The sequence below is a fragment of the Mauremys reevesii genome, linkage group 2 (assembly GCF_016161935.1).
Source record: "Mauremys reevesii isolate NIE-2019 linkage group 2, ASM1616193v1, whole genome shotgun sequence".
In the NCBI taxonomy this organism is placed as follows: domain Eukaryota; kingdom Metazoa; phylum Chordata; order Testudines; family Geoemydidae; genus Mauremys; species Mauremys reevesii.
Window position 1 is genome coordinate 48,138,894 of NC_052624.1, and position 21,004 is coordinate 48,159,897.

Sequence of the window (21,004 nt, forward strand, 5' to 3'; positions counted from 1 at the left end):
GAGATGGAGGCAGGGCCAGCTCCAGGCACCAGCGAAGGAAGCAGGTGCCTGGGGCGGCCAATAGAAAGGGGCGGCAGTTCATCTGTTGCTGGGGTGGCATGTCTGGGTTGGCAGCGGTGGCACTTTGGTGGCAGCTCAATCAACCCGCTTCAGTCTTCGGCGGCAATTCAGCGGCGGGTCCTTCACTCCCTGTCTTCCACTTTGGCGGCAGCTCAATCGGGTTTTTCTTTTTTTTCTTTTTTCTTTTTCGCCACTTGGGGTGGCAAAAAAGCTGGAGCAGGCCCTGGGTGGAGGTGGGGGAATGTAGAGAGTCTTAGCATTAAAGGCTTCCATAACCTAAGAATCAGCACTTTCAAGTACACATCACAGCACAAAGACTCTTTTGTATAGGGTGAAATTTTTCTTGCCTGTCTCTTTGGTTACGTTTTCAGAACTATTTGAGAAAACTGACCACACAGCTATTGCTGCCTCTTCTGCCCTTTGATCAGCATGGTACAATAACTGATTATGTAGTCTTGAAGCAAACTGTCCTCTCTCCCCCCATCAATTGGTCCATCACATCTTCTTTTGAGACTGGAGACTTTCCAGTATCTTTCTAGCTTACACTATCCAAGCATTTTTATTATTTGTTAAAAGCCAAGTGTGTTTTGAGGAAGAAACCACCTTGCTCAGCTCCAGTCTCAATCTTGCACCATTAAAGTCAATGGAGGTTTTCCATTGAATTCAGCGGGCATAATTGCTCATCTTAATTAATTAGCCTCTTAGAGTTGGTAGGGCAACTCCCACCTTTTCATGTTCTCTGTATGTGTATATACATATAAATATATATATATATATGATATATGGCATATATATATATATATATATATATATAGTAATGCACATTGGGAAAATATAACCCATTCTATACATACAACATGATGGGGGCTCAAATAAATTTGTTAGTCTCTAAGGTGTCAAAAGATCTTGGAGTTATCGTGGATAGTTCTCAAGATGTCCACGCGTGGTTCAGTTTCATATTACAAAGCAAACAGGATGTTAGGAATCATTGAAAAGGACCAGAGATAAGACTACCCAAGGCTTCAAGTATCAGAGGGGTAGCCGTGTTAGTCTGGTTCTGTAGAAGGTCAGCAAAGAATCCTGTGGCTAGGACCTTATTGAGAGAAGACTAAGGGGACATGATAGAGGTATATAAAATCATGAGTGATGTTGAGAAAGTGGATAAGGAAAAGTTATTTACTTATTCACATAATACAAGAACTAGGGATGTCACCAAATGAAATTAATAGGCAGCAGGTTTAAAACAAATAAAGGAAGTTCTTCTTCAAGTTCTAGAGATAACGAGGTTAGATCAATACCTGAGGAGGTTGTGAAGGCCCTGTTATAACAGTTGAGGTGTGAAAACTCAGGGTGGCTAAGTCCAAACTGGTTCTGTAGGATTGGTAAGCCATGGTGTCCCAGCCTCTGTTTAATCCTGAGCTGATGGAGTCAAATTTGCAGATGAACTGGAGCTCAGCAGTTCATTTGATCTTGCCTGAAGTATTTTTCCTGCAGGATGGCCACCGTCGGTAGACAGATACTGGGCTAGATGGACCTTTGGTCTGACCAGTGCACGCCTTCTTATGTTCTTATGTTCTTATGTTCCATATATATATATATATATATATATATATATATATATATATATATATATATATATATATATATATATATATATATCCTTACTATATGTTCCATTCTATGCAATCCGAAAACTTATGCTCAAATAAATTTGTTAGTCTCTAAGGTGCCACAAGCACTCCTGTTCTTTTTATCAAGAGGAGCGTGGTTCAGTTTCATATTACAAAGCAACACAGGCATTTTAAGGAAAGTGAGGACCACAGATAAACTACCCAAGGCTTCAAGTATCAGAGGGGTAGCCGTGTTAGTCTGGTTCTGTAGAAGCAGCAAAGAATCCTGTGGCACCTTATAGACTAACAGACGTTTTGCAGCATGAGCTTTCGTGGGTGAATACCCACTTCTTCGGATGCAAGCAGTGGAAATTTCCAGGGGCAGGTATATATAAGCAAGCAAGAAGCAAGCTAGAGATAACGAGGTTAGATCAATCAGGGAGGATGAGGCCCTGTTCTAGCAGTTGAGGTGTGAAAACTAAGGGAGGAGAAACTGGTTCTGTAGTTGGCAAGCCATTCACAGTCTTTGTTTAATCCTGAGCTGATGGTGTCAAATTTGCAGATGAACTGGAGCTCAGCAGTTTCTCTTTGAAGTCTGGTCCTGAAGTATTTTTGCTGCAGGATGGCCACCTTAAGATCTGCTATTGTGTGGCCAGGGAGGTTGAAGTGTTCTCCTACAGGTTTTTGTATATTGCCATTCCTAATGTCTGATTTGTGTCCATTTATCCTTTTCCTTAGAGACTGTCCAGTTTGGCCGATGTACAGAGCAGAGGGGCATTGCTGGCATATGATGGCATATATTACATTGGTGGACGTGCAGGTGAATGAACCGGTGATGGTGTGGCTGATCTGGTTAGGTCCTGTGATGGTGTTGCTGGTGTAGATATGTGGGCAGAGTTGGCATCGAGGTTTGTTGCATGGATTGGTTCCTGAGCTAGAGTTACTATGGTGCGGTGTGCAGTTGCTGGTGAGAATATGCTTCAGGTTGGCAGGTTGTCTGTGGGCGAGGACTGGCCTGCCACCCAAGCCCTGTGAAAGTGTGGGATCATTGTCCAGGATGGGTTGTAGATCCCTGATGATGCGTTGGAGGGGTTTTAGCTGGGGACTGTATGTGATGGCCAGTGGAGTCCTGTTCGTTTCTTTCTTGGGTTTGTCTTGCAGTAGGAGGCTTCTGGGTACACGTCTGGGTCTGCTGATCTGTTTCCTTATTTCCTCGTGTGGGTACTGTAGTCTTGAGAATGCTTGGTGGAGATTTTCTAGGTGTTGGTCTCTGTCTGCGGGGTTAGAGCAGATACGGCTGTACCTCAGTGCTTGGCTGTAGACAATGGATCTTGTGGTGTGTCCGGGATGGAAGCTGGAGGCATGAAGGTAGGCATAGCGGTCAGTAGGTTTTCTACAACCCAAGAAGCTTCCCCTGGGGGAGGCTAGCTCTCTGACCCACCTCTTCCACCCATGTCCCCCCCCGACTCCACCCCAGGCCCTGCCTCCTGCTCCGCCCGAGGCCCCACTCAGCTCACGGGGACGAGGGGTGAGGAGGGATGCGTGATTGGCAGGCAGGAAGGTCTCGCAGAGGCGGGGGAGGTGAGGAGGGATGTGGCAGGTAGAGGGAGTCTCACGGGGAGAGGGGTGGAGGAGAGGAGGGATGTGACAAGTGGTGGGGACCTCTGGGGAGGGTGGGGGTGGAGTGGAAGAGAGGAGGGACTTACCAGGCAGCAGCAGGTGGTGGGGGCCTTGGGGAAGGGGCAGAACAGTGAAGGGAAGAAGCAGTGCACAGGTGGGGCCACAACAGCCCAGGTGTCTGGTGGCAGGGTGACGGCTGCACCAGGGGAAACTTAGCCTCCCCTGACCCCATGTACAGGCAGTAATGCCCATTCACATATGCATGTCTATACTAGATAGACTTCAGAGGTTTCCTAGGTGCCTGCTGCAATATAATCTGGCTTCTTGGCAGATAGAAATGCCTGTGAACTCCTTATATCCCTTCTGATCACTCATGAAATATTATTTTGGGGCCCATCAGATGTCATCAAATGTAGGCACCTGGCACCAGCATGGGTGCTGCTTTAGGGGAATGATTTCCTGCACAAGAGACCTCGCAAAATACAGTCACGGCAGTCCATTTAAAGTCATTATTATTTAGCACCCATGTCTGAGTGAAATTGTTCAACTGGTGGTTGGGCACAGTGCCATCTGAATATATGGACATGAGCGTAGACAGCCAGTCTCTATGGCCCTATGCACATCTGATGTGGGTACCGAGGTCAGGCTTCCCAGTCAGGAAAATCCAAATGACTGTCTGTCCTGAGCATCTGTGGTTAAGGGAATATGCCATCACTAATCCAAAACTGGGCTGCATTAATTTTCTAAAATAAAAAACAGCTTTGCTAGCCACTTAAAGAGAGTCGTGGGCCTGTGTAAATTGAGTGCAGTGGTGTGGAGTTAGGAGAGAAAGGCATCTGAACAAAGTTGCCACTCCGGTTGTCTCTGTAGCATTCCCTCCGTGTCCAGGGTAAAATAGGTGCCAGGGTGTGGCACCTTGCTCCCTTAGTCCGCAGTTATCGAAAGGTGTGTGTAACTTTTTGTCTGAATGGAGCCTGCACTTTGCTGTGACTATAGTACAACCATATCATGTTTTATTTCTTAAATTAAGTTTCCCACAATGCTCTTGATGTTTATAGCCTCAGGCCGAAGTTTTAAAACTTTGTGAGCAAATGTTCTAACCAGTGCCTGCAGCCTCCAGTTCAGCTGTGCGATTCTCTAACCCCAGTGAAGCCTGGGCTAACAGGAACCCTCAAAGCTAGCAATGGTGAGAGCGGTCCACCCTCTTTTATGTGAGAGAACAGGCATGATGGAATGCAAGTCAGGTAGCAGCACCACTCGGGGGCCTAGCAGCAAGGTTCATCTTGGAGATATGGACGGGAACCTAAAGTACAAGTCACAAAACCCAACAGCAGTGGTTTGGAACCAATAGAAGACCCACTAATATCCAGAAAGCAAAAACCAGTAGATTGCATATTTGTGTACAGTTTTGAAAATTTGCACATGAAAATTTGAGAGCGCAGGATAGAAGATGGAGTGAAGGGGAAGAGGAACTCCAGCATGGTTTTGAAAAAATAACCCTCACCTCATCACAGCATTTCCTTATTTTAAAAAAGTAACCCTATCTCCCACAGATTTCATACTGGGCACTCCATTATTCAACACTCACTTGCCTGCAGTCAGATCTAAGTTCAGATTTGAATGTTTTGGCTCAAATCTCAGGCTACGGGGACTGAAGGTATTGGTCAAGAAAACATGGTTGTAGTTTGTAAGTGGTATGTCTCTCTCTCTCTCTGACCCTTCACCATAATACGTAGGTACTATATGCATACGGTAAATTGTCCACATTACATTCTCTGCAAAACTCTCCATCCTTCCCTCCTATTATCTACTCTCTAGAATTGGGTACAAAAAAAAATAAGAAAAACTATGCATAAATAAATTCAGAAATAGACAGTCTACGACAATTCAACTTCCATCCTTTTAAATGTCAGACTTCTGGGTTGAGCAAAATGGGTTCAGTTTTCCTGTCTGTAACTGTTTTCAGACACAAGTTAAATTGTCTTTCTCTCGTGCTTGTGAGAGGAATGAATATATGTAAAATGATAGGAATGCATAGTATGCATAGTATGGCTATGCATCCTCAGGAACCAAGTAAATCAGAAAATAAGGGTATTTGCATAGACCCCCAAAAAGTTTAAATAAAGCCTCACAGATCTATTTATGGCGGGGAAATAATGTGAAATCTGTTCTACTTCATTTCCAGCACCCAGGAATTGAAAAATATGCCAAAGCTGAATCCTGTATTATTTTAGCCCATAAATGGCTGCCTAAAACATTAAATAATCTATTGAAAATGTAAGAAAAATAATAGACCCAGCAAACATTTCTATGTACTATGCCCCTTTCTTGGCTACTAAACGTCAGCTAAATGTGTTGTCAAGTGACACATAAGATCAGGCACAATCTAGAGCACACGCCATAACCATAAAGTGTGTATGAGCGTGTACACATGACTTGCCCTTCAGTTCATTGACATTCATGCCACAATATTTTGCAGTCTGTAATGCTCTCTGTGGGTACATAATCTATTGATGGCACAGGTTCCAGCACAGGATTTACACAATGTTTAGCCTTTATATTATTGTTACAGAGTAGTTTTTAGAAAACATTGTCTGAAATAGTCCAATGTAGAACAATCTTTTGTAGTCTTTTGTAATTTGTTGTGTCTTTGGTCTTCCAGTTCTTCCAATAATATTAGCCCTATTTGGAACAATGTTCTGTGTTCATTCAAATAACTCAGTTGGCCATTCTTGGTTTGGCAGCCAGAATAAGGCACCTTGAACATCATGCTCTATATTTATATTTAGTCTCAGACATGAAGGTATTATCTTTAGTTTCGGTAGGTTTTGTGGCAGTCCTATCAGATCTTCTGGCCTGCACTGGGTCAGGAATGGGTGATGATTCAGTTCATGACACTGAACCAACTGCATTTGCTGTTATAGCAACAATGTCTCATCCTAGTGATAGCATTCATTAGGTTGCTGGAGGCCCTGACCACTTGTGGTCACTAATGTTCCACTGCACTTTGAGTGAGTGTAGAGTTAACCCCAATAACCTAATTTGTGTAATTTTGGCAACCTAAATTCTTCCATCAGTGGGAGCTCAGTATGGTATTCTCCTCGCCTTCCTGCCCTAAAATTTTGTGTGGTGATGTAACTAGCTGCTGTATTCATCAACAAGAGGTGGCTCAATGGTTGCTGAAACTTACTTCATTGAAATGTTGGGATGCTCCATTGGTTAATGTTGAGAAGGTGCTTAGAGATTCTCGGTTGAAAGATATTGCAGAAGCACAACAAATGGTTAATTATTATTGTTTATTATTTTAATACTGACCATGAGATGGTTCCTGCTCCTTTGAAGTCAATGGCAAAACTCTCACTGACTTCAGCGAGAGCAAGATCAGGCCCCAAGTATTTGAGTCGGGAAGCAAGATACACCCTGGAGCCAGAGGAGAATCAGTGGGAATGATTTCTTCTGCTCTGCTCAAGCACAGGGTTGCTCAAATTGTCAGGGGACCTGCTTGCAGCTCTCTCCTATTAAGGCTAAGAAGTGAACCCTTTGTTTTTAAAATAGCTAAATGAAGGCAGCCCTTACTCATGTGGGTACTCCCATTGACTTCAGGGAAACAATCATCTTATTAAGTACAGTAGAATGGGGTCCTTAAGTTGGTCAAGTCTAATATTTGAAAGGATTTTCCCTTCAATGGAAAAATGTTACTGACATAATTAAAAGGACATGAACATTTCATCAACTGAAAAATGTGAGTTACTTTGGAAGGATGTGTAAAACTAGAAGCAATGTTTTTTTTTCTAAGTCAGAGTCATAGCAAAGGGTTATTTTCAAACTTTATGAAAAACACACTTTGGCAGTTTATATCTTCACCATCCAAATGTATTCTGGGATTCTGGATTCAAAAACATTCTAACCATGAAAACACAACATTTAAAAATACACCGTCTGCATGGTTTCTCTGCCTCGCTTCAGCATCTCCAAGCTTGTTTCAGACAAACTAAGAACTTTGTTGTGGAATGACTGTTTGAATTTAGGTTTCTTAAAATATAAGTGTAGCCTTACACCCATTGTGGGTGTACATCCAGTGGTTCAACCAGATTATTTTAGAATCATCTGGCTATTTCACTGCATGTCAGAAGATCTGTCTTCTTAGTTATAAAGTATGTGATGGGTTGATTAAAACAACTCACAAAGCCATTAAATGAACAGATATAATGTAAAATGTGTGATGTAGGGTTCTGTTAATTATAACGTCTGGGGGACCTGTGAAAGTTGCATGGCAACTGAATCATACTTGATTTTTAAATGCATCATGATGCTGTAGTACTACGAATATTTTTATATAAAGTTATATGCCTAAGAGTCCTTTTTGAAATTGATGAAATCTTCATTCTTGATGCTGTAACTGACCATAAAATAATTGTGCTCCCTGCACAGCTGGAAGTGAGCTAAAACAGGCAAGCATAACAGCGTAGAACCACATGAAAGCTTTAGTGGAGAAGGAAAGGGGTCAGGGAGGTCAGGGAGAACACCCATGAGAACTAGGGAGAAGGAGCTAGTGTTAGACCGTTCCACTGTGTTGGAGACAGCTAGGTCAAATGTATAGGATTGGCCATCCCTACAATATATTATCATTCACTTCATTTCTACTGAATTTTTTTAGAGCCACGTTATATAGCTTTATAGAATATAAATTGGATATATCAGTGTTAGTTCAGTAGAAACTGTTTAATTGGGACAGCTCGGATTATTCTATTTCATCCCAATTATGGCTATCCAGAGTTGTTATAGTTAATGATAAACATTTTGGAAGGTTTATTACACCTCATCCTTCAGGTTTTAAGCCAATATCTTAGTATTAGAGACCAGGATGAGACCTAATTTGAAAGACAAGTTATGCCACATTTGCCTACAGTGAAGTTCTGACACCTTCCTCTGAAGCATCTGGTGCTGGCCACTGTCAAAGACAGGCCACTGGACTGGTGGGACCATGGGTCTGACCCAGTATGGCAATTCCTATTTCTCTAATTATGCAACCAACTTGTTTAAACAAAGTTTACCTTAATGTTGGCAGCTCAGTTCATGCAACTGAAGCATGATAATTTATGTACATTTAATTGCTGAATACAATGGATTAATTTATCATTTAAAATATCTAACCAATTTAAAATATCTAACCATTAAAATATAACAGATAAGTGTGTTACTGGTAATTTCCCAGTTGCCATTAGCGTGAAACAGTCTGAAAGTAAAAGAAAATAATTGTGACCATTAACTGTCATATTGACACTCTAATGATAACCAACTGATCAATTAGGCTAAAATTTGTCCCCATGGGTTGTCTGAGGAAAGTGACATTTGCATCTTTTTTTGCAAACCGAGTCTTTACTTGTATAGGAATTCTCAGAAAATTAAATGGTGGTAATAACTTTTGTTTTCCAATTTCCATAAAATGGAGGCCATGTACCCAGAATCAGAGACATCAGAAATGGAACATAGTTCCTTAAGGAGAGAATAATGGATGCTTTGTTTTACACAAATGAGGAGTGCAGGGACTGCTCCCTGGTAGACTTGAGGCTGCACATTATTCTGGAGAGGACAGAGGGGAAGTAATGCCATAGCCATGTCCCCAACTTCACAGTGCCTCGCAGAGCAGCGTATCAGGTAGTTTGGGAGGTACCACATCTTGGTTCCACACCCCCTCAGCTACAGCCCATTAGTAAATCCAGCCCTCAGTAAATTAAAGAATATTGCTCCTGCAAGACCAAGTGACAGTGGTAGGGAAAGTGAGCCCTTTTGCAACTCAGAAGGGACCACCTTTGCCCCAAAGCTTGTGTATTGTATAACATATTTGTTGATCCAATAAAGAGGTACTGTCTGACTTACTGTGTTCCCCAGGGCTATAGCTAGATGTCCCCCCAGATGAAGAAAGGATTGGGGATATCCGCTGTCTCACAAACGTACCCCAGAATCTTTTGCCTTGCTTTAAAGTGATCCACTGAGGAGAGTGCCACAGGAGCCAGTGGCAAGGGTAAACATATTGAGGGGCAGACAAGTGAGAGCCTGATTCTTCCTGTGGGGGAGTGAGGGGAGGAAGGAGTCTCTTGGAGGGGGGTGGTACAAGAGGGATCCAGGATCTCCCTGGTGGGTTGCCAGGGGGACAAGGATCTCCCTGCTGGGTGCAAGGCAAATGAAAATATTAGGTTTTATTTTATTTTTTTTAAAGAAGTCCAGGGAGGCACTTTCCCATCATTGTCTCACATATGGTATCTTAGGTGGTGGCTTCTCATCACCAGTGCCTAAAGCCTGCCCTGTTGTTCACTTTTTCTCCAGGACCAATGGGACTACAAATATTGGGGCCATTCTTGCATTCTTTGCAAGGGTCCCTTTGACTTCACTGGAAGTCCTGGGTGTGCAGGGAATACAGGATGAGGACTGCACTCCTGAGAGTATTGATTATAACATGCTTCTTAAGGAACAGAAAGGCAGATGACTGACAATTGAACTGACCCCTCTACTTCATTCTCTACCCTGTTTTTGCTCTAGTCCTCTGTGATGTCTGTCTGCTTTGCACGTTTTCACCCCAACCTGGTTGTTGGTGGAACATACTCTGGCCAAATTGTCCTGTGGGATAATCGCAGTCACAGGAGGACTCCAGTTCAGCGTACACCCCTGTCTGCTGCTGCTCACACGGTAAGGCTCAATGTCATTGCAAAGAAACATTCAATAGAGAAGTGCAGATCTCTTAGCCTGAGCTACCTCTACAATGTACATGCAAGAAAATAAGAGAATGGATTTTAAGGGGGGGGAGGGGAATGGATGGAAAACAGACTAGGTGACAGCTTCCTGCACGTGCTCAAAGGGTGATGGATGGCCCGTGGTTGGGTGTTTAGGAAGTCTCCTCACAGTGCATGACCAAACATGGGCATCTCACAACAATGGTCCAGTGCTGTGAGGAGTGCAGGGACAAGTTGCTGCTGATGCCCACCTGGGGAATAAGTCTCCAGAAAGGGATATGGATAAGGCAGAGTTCATGATTCCTCCCCGCACCCCTTCTGTACTGGTCCATGGATTGGAGCCAGCACACTGTGGGAGCAATCTGCACTTCTAATGCGGATGAAGTTAATTGCATACACACACACACACCAAGCAGCTGTGCAGTCATTGTGCGGTGGTGCAGGGCAGGGCAGTAGCTTAAATGCCTGATTTAGCCCCAACTGGGGAGGGATTGTTCTGGGGACGTAAAGGAGAACAACCAGGAATAATGGGATGAATTTTAGCAAAGGGTATGTAGGCTGAACATCAGGAAAATTTCTTAATGATGTGATCTTTTAGGCTGCGGAATAAACTTCCAATAGGCGATTACCTGAAATAAAAAGAAACTGAACTGGACGAAGGAAGAAAAATATCCTGTGCTGGCAGGGGGATAGATCCGATGACCTAGTAGATCTTTTCCACCTCTCACTTCTGTGATTCTCTGATCATACCTTTGTAATTTGCTGTTTAAGTTTCAGCCTTTAGTTTGTTGTGACAATGTAATCCCTGGGGTTAAAAGTCGGCATCTAACAATCATTAAACATAATTTAGTGCCAAAAATTCACTCTGGCACAAATACGATGACTGCCTTGCCATTTATGTTAGAAATGGCAGGTATGCAATTATTGGGGGTTGGAAGAGGGAAAGGAATATAGTTCTCCAAATTTCTGCCATCAGCAGTTTTGTCTGACTCCAATGCCCCAGTTATGCTGTGGATCCCAGCTGCACCATTACTTTGAATTTCCCTAATGTTTGTGTCCTTTTTGTCAATAGTAATGGGGGCAGAGGGGCTAACATTGCTCAAACTGCATGGAAGAAAACACTGTGCCTTGAAGTGGTGATTTAGTAACATGGGAGACCAGAAAACTAGAGGCTGGAAACTGTAAATATAATTGAAAATGGAGTGATTGGGGTCCAAAACCTAGTGAAGAGGAAAAAATTACTGGGAAGGTTTGTTCTTCCCTTGTGCTCAATAAAATTTTTAGACAAAATTATACCACCTGGGAATGATATTCTAAAACTTGGATCATTTTCCCAGTAGCAAAGGTCAGTGTATAATGTTATGACTATGACAACTAGAAATAGATGACTTGGATTTATTCATAAGTGTGAATTGTGTGACTACATGTACAAGTATAAATAACCATTTTTAACCCCCTAGCTAACATAGAATCATATTTTAAGGAGTTTGATCATGCTTCAGAATAAACATAAATTAAGTGCTATTCCTACAATCCTGACAGGCAAAATTCCTATCTAATTTAAGTTAAGTCCTGGTTTGCAAAACGCAGGCTCATGCCCTAAGCTGTTAAATGCAGAGTAGTATATTGAATCAAGAAAATTATTCTGTTATACAGTAGGCAGCTAGGTGCTGGTTTGAATATTTATTTTTATTTTAACAAATATCCCCTATGAAAACAAGTGTTTAGTTATTTCTGCTCTCTTCAGTTAGCTGAATAAATATGGATCATGTTGTTAACATTGTTAAAAAATTCCCGTGAGTTTATTCCCAGTGATTGGTGCCCAGGAAAGAGAGCCCCACCACAGCTTACTCACTAATTTCCTTTCACACCCACCACACAGCTGTATTTGGAAGAACAGGAAATTTTAATTAAGACAAAAAACTCCTGCATGATGATTTCATTTCCAAAATAAATAAAAACAAGCTGGCATCTCCCCTGTGAAAGGAAGGAGCCAATTTACACTTTTTGCTAAGTACAGTTGGTTGTCCTTTTTGCTCGTTTTGTTTACATCTTTTGGATTTCATTACTCATGAAACAGACAGCTGGCAGCACTGGCTAGAGCCAGGCATTCTATAGGAAGGTACCACTGGTCTGGCAATATGTCCCCCCGATGAGTCTGGCCACTCCCTGACTATTGGACCTATATCCTCCTCCCATCCTTGCAATTCCAGCCTTCGGGCTGCTTTATCAATTTGTAGGTTGTTTTGTGACGAGGACAGATGCCCATTACAGCTTAGGCTGAGCAGACTAAATTTACCATGTAACAATATGTGCTCATCAGTTTTTATTCCTATGTTAATTGGTACACAAGGAAGGGTCAAGTGAAGGGCACTTCCTAAGGGGGTTTCTTTAAAAATGTAGCGTTAGGGGCAGATTTTCCAAATCTGGCCTGTTTGTGACTAGCACTAATTCACAAGGGCAATCACTTGTGCATACAGGCCTTCAGCATCCTGTCCCCTGTTCACACAAATGATGGAATTTGTACACATAGAGTGTGATCCTGCGCCACTAAAGTCAATGGAAGTTTTGCCATTCACTTCAAAGGGAGCGGAATTGGATCTGTACACCTTAATTGGGGATTGCTTTCTTTGCACAAATGATTGTGTGCACAAGTGATTGTCTTCACTTGGATGAATATAGATGGGAGCTGAGTTGAGGCCACTAGTAAATTTGGCCCTTAATTTTCTTTAATTAAATGTAGTGCTAGTGAAAAGTGAAAAGTTTCCATTTCTAGAGACCAAAGTCTTCTCTTTATCCACAAAAAAAGCACTGAATAGACAGTAGCAGTGCAAGTTTCCCAACACTGCCCTACAGCTATGGATGTTATCCTTCATCTGGACAGACCACCTGTACTGGCCAAAGGGTAGTTCATTCTCACTGGCCATTCTTTGAAGAGTGCTGCTAAGGGTGCTTGGTTGTGACAGTGGTTTGGTGATGAGAACATTTGCCCACTAGAAACTGAGCTTGGAGCAGCATCTCGTTTCCCATGGGCCATCAAACAGATGTCAGATGATAACTTGGAGCCCAAAGTATCGATGCCTGAGAATAAAAGTACCGTGTACACCCTAACATGCCTGTGGACCAAATTTTGCTCTCAGTTTCACTGGTGTAAATCTGGAGTAACTCCATAGGTTAGTGGAGTCACTCCCAATTCCTTTGATGTATTGGAGTACATTAATTGTCTCATGATTAAGAAGGCTGGTGGATTTGTTCATATTTTTTCCATTGAAGTACATTTGAAAATATTCGGCATAGCAGCCAAACTGTGGCAAAGTCCAAGCCTTGTGCAGCTGTTTTCTCCAATAAAATCTACATTTTCATTCCATTTGGAAGGTTTGCTTCTCTCTGCCAGTCATTTTCAGCATCAAAATCTATCAGCAGAATCAGACATGTCCCTGTGGGTGAAATCTCATCCACAGAATCCAGCATTTTCACAGCATTACTCAAGTTGTTTTACGATGGAGTAAAATGAAGCTTTGAACTTCCACCACCATAATGTGCCTTTAAAGTTCCAACCAAAAGCAAGTTAAATTCCTATCTGGCAAGTAGATGAGCGCTGTATTATGCTGGCAGTATGCGACTGTTTAATCCTTTCTTAAATCAACATTTCTGACATTTGAAATTGAAATTTGGTTTTGAAAAGTGAGAATGCACTTTCTGATTCCTGGTGTTCATGTATTTTCAGCATCCCGTGTACTGTGTAAACGTTGTTGGAACACAGAACGCGCACAATCTCATTACAGTTTCTACAGATGGCAAAATGTGCTCCTGGAGCCTGGATATGCTCTCAACACCACAGGTGGGTTTGTTTTCACCTACACAGGAAGAAAACATCAATGTTAAAGCAGATACTTGCTTAATGGAACATAGTTCCTAAAAGCCAAAACTTCATATCCTACACAAACTAAAACCAATGGATGCACTTGAAAGAGTGCAGCTTGCTTCCAGTAGTCTTCTGTAAGAGCCAAAACCCATTTCCTTTACCACAAATATTGTAATTATTGTAATACGTTAATATGTAGGTCAGTTTCAAGTGAAAATGAAATAATCCATTTTAAAGCACAGTAATTATAGAAGTCGCCTGTGGTACAAATTGCACTTACTCTAGATTGTTTAACAAATAGGGACTAGATTGGTCTGCTGCAGAACACACTCGACCCAGTTATATGTCTCCAAGATACGGTATCCCACAAGTAGGAAAGCTTAGCTTGTTCATGCGTTCAGTAACCAAGGGAACAAACTATGCAAATCAAAAGTTTTAGAAATATTTCCCCCACCCCAGAATGTTTGTTGTTACTGGCTCCCAATCACACACTCACACACACATACACAGACACCCCTTTTTGTATTGGAAATGAAAGGAAATCCAGGAAATTTTTCCAAACTATTCGTGATTATAGTAATGGAAACTAAGCAACAAAGCTGATGCTGAAAGAGACCTTTGAAGAGGCTTGTTTAAATCTGTTTGTAGTCCAGTACATCCCTTTCTTCTGTTTACTGGGAAGAAGGATTTTTTATTACTGGGTTGCATTAAAATGTGTGAGATACATCACCAGGTGGATGAGGTAATATCTTTTATTGGACCAACTTTGTTGCTGAGAGAGACAAGCTTTTGAGCTTTTACACATCTCTTCTTCAGGTCAGGGAAACTAACTGAAAGCTCGTCTTTCTCGCCAACAGGAGTTGGTCCAATAAAAGATATTACCTCAACTTGTGTCTCTAATAGCCTGGGACCCATATGGCTACAACAACACTGCATTCATGAGATAGATCACGACAGTTGTATAATCTTGTTTTAAAATAGCTAGTAGAAATTTCTCTGAAATTAACATTTATACTAGCATTACCTCTGTGCAGATACATATGAGTTGTTTGGTTTTAATAGTTATTGACACAAAATGCATTGACACAGCACAGTGCTACAGTTGTGACACAAGGGCTTGTGAATACCCCCGTTCTGTAACCTCTCCACTTACATGGGATGTCCATGCATACTGCAGCTTCAGAATTGGGTTCCAGCAACACGGTACATTCTACATGGAGTCAGAGATCCTATCCTGAACTTATGCTGCTGTTGCAAAAAAAAAAGCATGCGACTTGAAGTCAAGGTGCTAGCCTCAGCTTAGAATGGCTTTTGCTGGTTTATCTCACAGTCTTAAACCTTCTAAAAGTATGGAGCCAGATTTTCAGAGAAGCATTGGTGTTTCTGGCCACCGGGTGACAGTTGTACGTATCGGGGCAGATCCTCAGCTGATGTCAATTGTCATCGTTCCATTTAAGTGAGAGCTCCATGTAGACACCAGCTGAGGATCTTCCCTATGAAGATTTGCACCCACACAAGCATATGCATATTTGCTCCACATTGTTATGCCTTTGAATTTGCTAGGTTTTGTTTTTGCTCTTTTAACAAAGGCAAATGTTTTTCATGGGAGGATATATTCCAGCTAGTAAGGAATACCATAGAGCTGATTCTGCAGCCTTTACTCCCATCAGACTTCAGTAAGACTTCTCCTGCAAGGGAAGGCTACAGGATTGGGCTCTAAAAGACCAGTGACTTAGGAATTTTGAAAAGGGAAAAAATACCTGGCTAAATAGCTATAAATGAAAATCGCTAAATCTATCATCTGCATTGTGGATTCTTGAGTTACACAATTTAAGCTTCAAAAGCAAGTGGTTTTGAGTTATATATGTGCAAAAAATAATCTGCTTAAACTATATGCTAATAAAATAGAGTATCCACACTCATGTTACTTCAAAACATGGACACAGCTTATTTGGTTTGAAGTGTGGCTAGGGAAAGTAAAAGAAAATATGCTTACATGCTTGCAACTTGACAATAGAACCCAGAGTGAATGTTTATGGTTGCTACAGCAACCACGTGAAAAATGCTGTTCAGAATGGCAATGGTGACATGACCCGAACTTTCTAAATCGGTTCTACTGAGGTACAAGTGGCATAGTTTAGTAAGTGTGCGGGGTGTATCTGATATTACTTGTGTTTCTCGGTAAACAATTGATTTCAAGAATGTTTGTAAATAGACGGGTATTGTATGTTTTATTAGCGCCTGGGGCTGACAAGTGAAGCCATTAAGGTATTATCTTTAGTTTCTGCACCATTAGTTTTTAAATTCTCACCTGTCATCTCTGTCTGACTTAAAAAGATGTAGCACAGAGTGATGAATTCCAGCTGCTTTGGGACTTGGGATATGCAGCCATGTGAATGGCAGTATCAAGCATCATGATTGGTGACATTATGGTGGCTTCTTGTAATGCCCTGTGCAAGATCAACACGTCATTTAGCCAAATGATTTTTTTCTGTGACACATTTAGAAAACAATTGGTGAAGAACAAAAACAAAAAATTAACTCTGGCCTGTTTTGGTAGGAGAGCATGGAGCTGTCCTACAATAAATCCAAGCCGGTGGCAGTTACAGGAATGGCTTTCCCAACAGGAGACGTCAACAACTTTGTGGTTGGCAGCGAGGAGGGTACCGTCTACACGGCTTGTCGTCATGGAAGGTGATTTTCAATACTGCTTACTTGCAGCATACCCTGTTTCTGTCTCTGGGGGTGAGGCGGGTGCTAGTGTGGAGAACAATCAGCCTCTTGGGTTGGTCCATTATTATCAGCACTGTTTGGGTTCTGTAGTTTTACACCATTACAGATAGTTTAGTTTTAGGGTATTCAGATCTGAATTAGTCACAAGAGTAGGATATAATGCGCCCTCCCCCCACCACACCCAATGTTCATAACCTGTAGCTTCATCGCAGGTCTCCACTCTGGAGAGTCAGCCCACCTTGTTTGTTCAGTTACACCTCCAGACTCTTGTTAATAGCGGGTAGAGATATAGTCTGTTAAAGGGCAAAATTCTGACCTTGCTCCTCTGAGTCTAGGGGTGGGGACAGAAGAGGGCAGAATGGCAGCAGCCCGCAGAAGGGGCTCAGAGCTATTCTGCCTGCACAGGGCAGAATGGCTCCTGGAACATTGAGACAGAACATTCAGCAGCACTCCTCACCATTTCTTAAAGCAAAAGCATTATGCATGTCTCCCACCTAGCACCTCACGGGTGCTGGGGGTCTGGACGCAACCCCAAGGTGGCTAACTGCTCCCCCTCAGCCTAGAACATTCTTGCATGACATCTTCAGCCTGCCTTTTTCTAGCAGGTTACACTGGGAAGAAGCTTCCTACCGCATCTTCTCAGGAGTGCACCTGCGTAACGCAGGACAAAACGTCACCCAAAATGTACTGTTGTTGTTTAGGGGGTCTGATCCTGCAACCTGTACTCCCATTGGCTTCTGTGGTAGTTTTGCCTCAGTAAGCAGCACAGGATCGGGCCATTAACGATCTTCATGGGAAAGTGAGGCTTTCTTAAGCACAGTGTGAAGACTGCCCATTAGAATGTTCTCTCGCATTATAGGGAATCTACCCAATGCACTGATCTTTCAAAGTATGAACTATGACTCCATGTATTAGATCAGAGGAGAGCCTTGGTGCTATGTACACTCTAACTATGATCTCCTATTCTTCACCCAATGTGGTGAAGGTGTAAATCCACTTCCATAATTTAAACGAGTTCCTTATTTTGCACCCTGTAAACTATTTCAGGATGCTGTTAGCAGCCAGAGGAATCTCCCCAGGGGCACTTCAAAGATCAGTTCCTCGTGTTCATTAAAATGAGTCTCAGCCATCTTATGTGCTTGTGTTAACTGCTAACACTTTCATTGTGCAGCGTTCTTGAGAGCCTCTTGTAAAGAACAAATTCTTCAGCTTTCTGTTGGTGGTTTACATTTTATTCAACACTTTGAAATGTATTGGGGTGATGTAGCTTCACATGCTGTTGTTTTCTATAATTCTAATGTCCAAATAATTTTCCTTAATGTTTATGCAGTGTTTAAAGAATGGGCCCTCTGTTACATATTCATAATATTAAACAAATAGTTGTACATTTTTAAAGGATTATTTTCACTTTTTTGCTGATAGTACAGCAACACTCAATGTCTCTGTCTAGGGGTTATAGTGATGGAGTGACTGATGGTTTGAATTAATCTTTGGCTGTCTGGATAAGTGAAAGCTGCCCAAGGTCATTTCTAAGTTAACACTTCTAATCTTTCAGATGTGCCTGTTTTGTCTCCCACCAGAGGAGGGAAGTGTCAGCTGCTCTTGCTATTCTTGCTTCTTTGCCATTTTTGCCTGTGTTCTATTGGGAATCATTCCCAAACTGCATTTTATTTTCATAGGTCCTCAATGCTCTCCAACACAGCATAGTGCAGAGGGGAGCAAAACACTGGAGAAAGCTGCATCTAGGAAAAACAGCTATGCAAGTCACATCCCCAGAACCTAGCTACAAAATATCCATGCAGCCCATTAGCTGTGTGGAAAAAAGAAGGGAGGGCTGGAGAAAAGACCACAATAAGACTGGCAGTAAATCAGCGCTTCCTCAGAGGTATTGCAGAATTCAACCACTGGCTGATAGCCAATGGCAATGCAGCTACTGGTTCAGCCATGTTGCTATGGCTGATAGGGCTGTTTGAGGAGACAGCCTGGAAAGGTTCCTTCTAATATAGTTCTTGGCCTTGCCCTCTGGCTGCTCTGCATTACTCTGGTCCTACTGAGAAAGGGTAAGACTGCATGGACTTTGCGGCTGTGTTAGAGCCGGTGATATTTTGAATGAGTTTGTTCCTTTTGTGGTGTATGTATCCATGTGCCTGAAGGGGAGATGTTATTATTCTCTTTTCTTTGTATGGTGGGGCAGTGCGGTAAGTTGATTCGGGCTGATTGTTAACAGAGTGAGTAAAGCACTGTACGCACGCTCTCTAATGATGATTTACATATTTTCCTTTTTTATAGCTGTTCTGATCTTTCCTCATGTGATCTGCATTTCATGTAATAAAAATGGAGTTTGATAAGTTTATGAATGGGATTAGATAATGGAGTTGCCTCCGAGAGTGGGGGACTGGACATGATGACCCAGGAAATCCCTTCCAGTTCTATGTTCCTCTGAAATTGAAATCTTTTCTTTCAAACCAATACCTAGCCCATAGGACTTGGCGACAAATCCTGTTTGCCTTAATCATATGAATAGTTTGAATCATATGAATAGGATTTGCTTCTTGGTGAACTGGCCAACTGCCATGAGAAGGTTATTTCAGATATTTAGAAAGAAAGGAAGTTGCTAATGATGTGTCATTGTTATTTATGCATTTTGAATTTTAATGGATAATTCCCATGATAATGGCTCTCTCTGATTTATTTGGCTCTCTGAGTCTTCCTTTATTATTATTCATATTATTCTAAAGCACAGTATAGTTGATACTGTATATAAGTGTCACATATAGATGTATTCTGCAGAGTAAGGAAGTCTCAGTAAGTGGGGTTCTGGCCACCCCAGTGCATGAATTGTGCCCACAGCAGCACGTCCTTAGAGACAAAGCCCAAACTCAAAGATACTGAATTTTACAGATTGCATGGTAGCTTACTAGGGAAACAATGAGACAAGAACTTGAAGATAAAGAAAAAAGCCTAGTTTTCAAAAGTCCCTGAATGTTAGTGTGTGTATCTTCTTTCTGCAGTAAAGCAGGAATTGGTGAAATCTTTGAAGGCCACCAAGGACCTGTCACGGGGATCAATTGCCACATGGCAGTGGGCCCAATCGACTTTTCCCATCTCTTTGTCACATCATCATTTGACTGGACAGTCAAGTTGTGGACCACAAAGGTGAGAAATCTGGGAGGGGACTGGGTAGGCTTGCTTAGTACATTTAGATAACTTTTATAGGCAAATATTGCCCATTTTTGCAGCTTATAATCAAGGCCTAATCTATTCCAACAGACGGTTGCATCCACTATTATTAATTAATTGTTATTTTCCCCTCATATACTTTCCTTTTCCCTGTTACTCAAGTTACCTGTCCAAATATTGCAAAAGAAGCACAGTATGAATTTGGGGAGGTGTTACATGAAAATATCATTCTCAGAAATACTTTGAATCTTAATCTTTAAATGAGAGAGAAGAATCTGTCCCATATGAAGGGATAATTTCGCTAAGGTAATTCATGAGGACTCCATGGCTAATATTCATCCCTAGTATAGCTGCTTCAGCTAAATTAACCCATGGTTTATGCCATCCTACATAGGCAGCTTCTCCTTGCCTACACCTCTACACCATCCCCTGATGTTGTGATGGCAAAAAGCCACCCTAACCTATTGTTTACTGAGGATCTATAAGGGCCAGCACAGTCCAAAAAGTGGTGGCATTGTCTAAGAAGATGATCACCCCATCTCCTTCCCAGCCTCTGCCGATGGGATGTAGAGCCACACACCCCCCCGCCCAGCAGAATAGAGGGAGTCTATCTTCAACAACACCATCTGCCCTCCCTTGAGCAAATCCCCCTGGGGGTCAGGAACATCCAAGTTGGTGCCGAGAAATAAATGCCCCAGTACTTGGTTCAGCGAATCTGGTTCAGTGAACCTGGCCCAATGGAGGTGCACCTGTAATAAACTCTGTCATGTAATAATTAGCATGATATGCCATAGATCTAAAAGTACTTGACAAAATATCAATTAGGGTTGGTCACCAGAACAGCATTAGGGAAATCAGCTGGAGTAGCTGACTTGAATAATACTTTCTATAGCTAACAAATATGATTCTCTGACAGAAGTTAAGTTGACATTTTTTGGCACTTACTAAAGAATTGTGCTTCTGCAAACAGAATCAGAATGTACTACTGATGTTCTTGACTTTGGTTACAGTTTGTGTTGGTTTGTATTACAGTTTACAGAGTGACCAACCCAGTAGTCCGTATGCAGGCCAAACTCCTAGGGTTAATAATATGCAAACAGTGCACCAAGATGTTGGCACAGAAGTAGGGTTTTTTCCTTCTGACTGGAGGAAGCCCTGAGGAGATTTAATGTAGTTATTATCAGCTGTAAAATCTATACACACTG

The 21,004-nt window shown here is 42.0% G+C and overlaps 1 protein-coding gene and 1 long non-coding RNA gene across 6 annotated transcripts in view; one reads left to right on the plus strand and one right to left on the minus strand.

Annotated features, from left to right (window-relative positions):
- DYNC1I1 (dynein cytoplasmic 1 intermediate chain 1) overlaps window positions 1–21,004 on the plus strand; it is a 246,183-nt gene that overhangs the window by 180,741 nt on the left and 44,438 nt on the right. For all 5 annotated transcript variants that reach the window (XM_039522378.1, XM_039522381.1, XM_039522377.1 and 2 more), the window contains 4 exons: window positions 9,831–9,977; window positions 13,749–13,862; window positions 16,447–16,580; window positions 19,631–19,775. In XM_039522378.1, coding sequence (XP_039378312.1) covers window positions 9,831–9,977; window positions 13,749–13,862; window positions 16,447–16,580; window positions 19,631–19,775 — 540 coding nt within the window. The remainder of the gene's footprint in view (window positions 1–9,830; window positions 9,978–13,748; window positions 13,863–16,446; window positions 16,581–19,630; window positions 19,776–21,004) is intronic.
- On the minus strand, window positions 11,736–17,055 carry LOC120397018. Its single transcript, XR_005593621.1, has 3 exons — window positions 16,858–17,055; window positions 16,198–16,336; window positions 11,736–13,878 (listed from the first exon to the last, which is right to left on the minus strand). It is a non-coding gene; the product is annotated as an uncharacterized LOC120397018 (long non-coding RNA).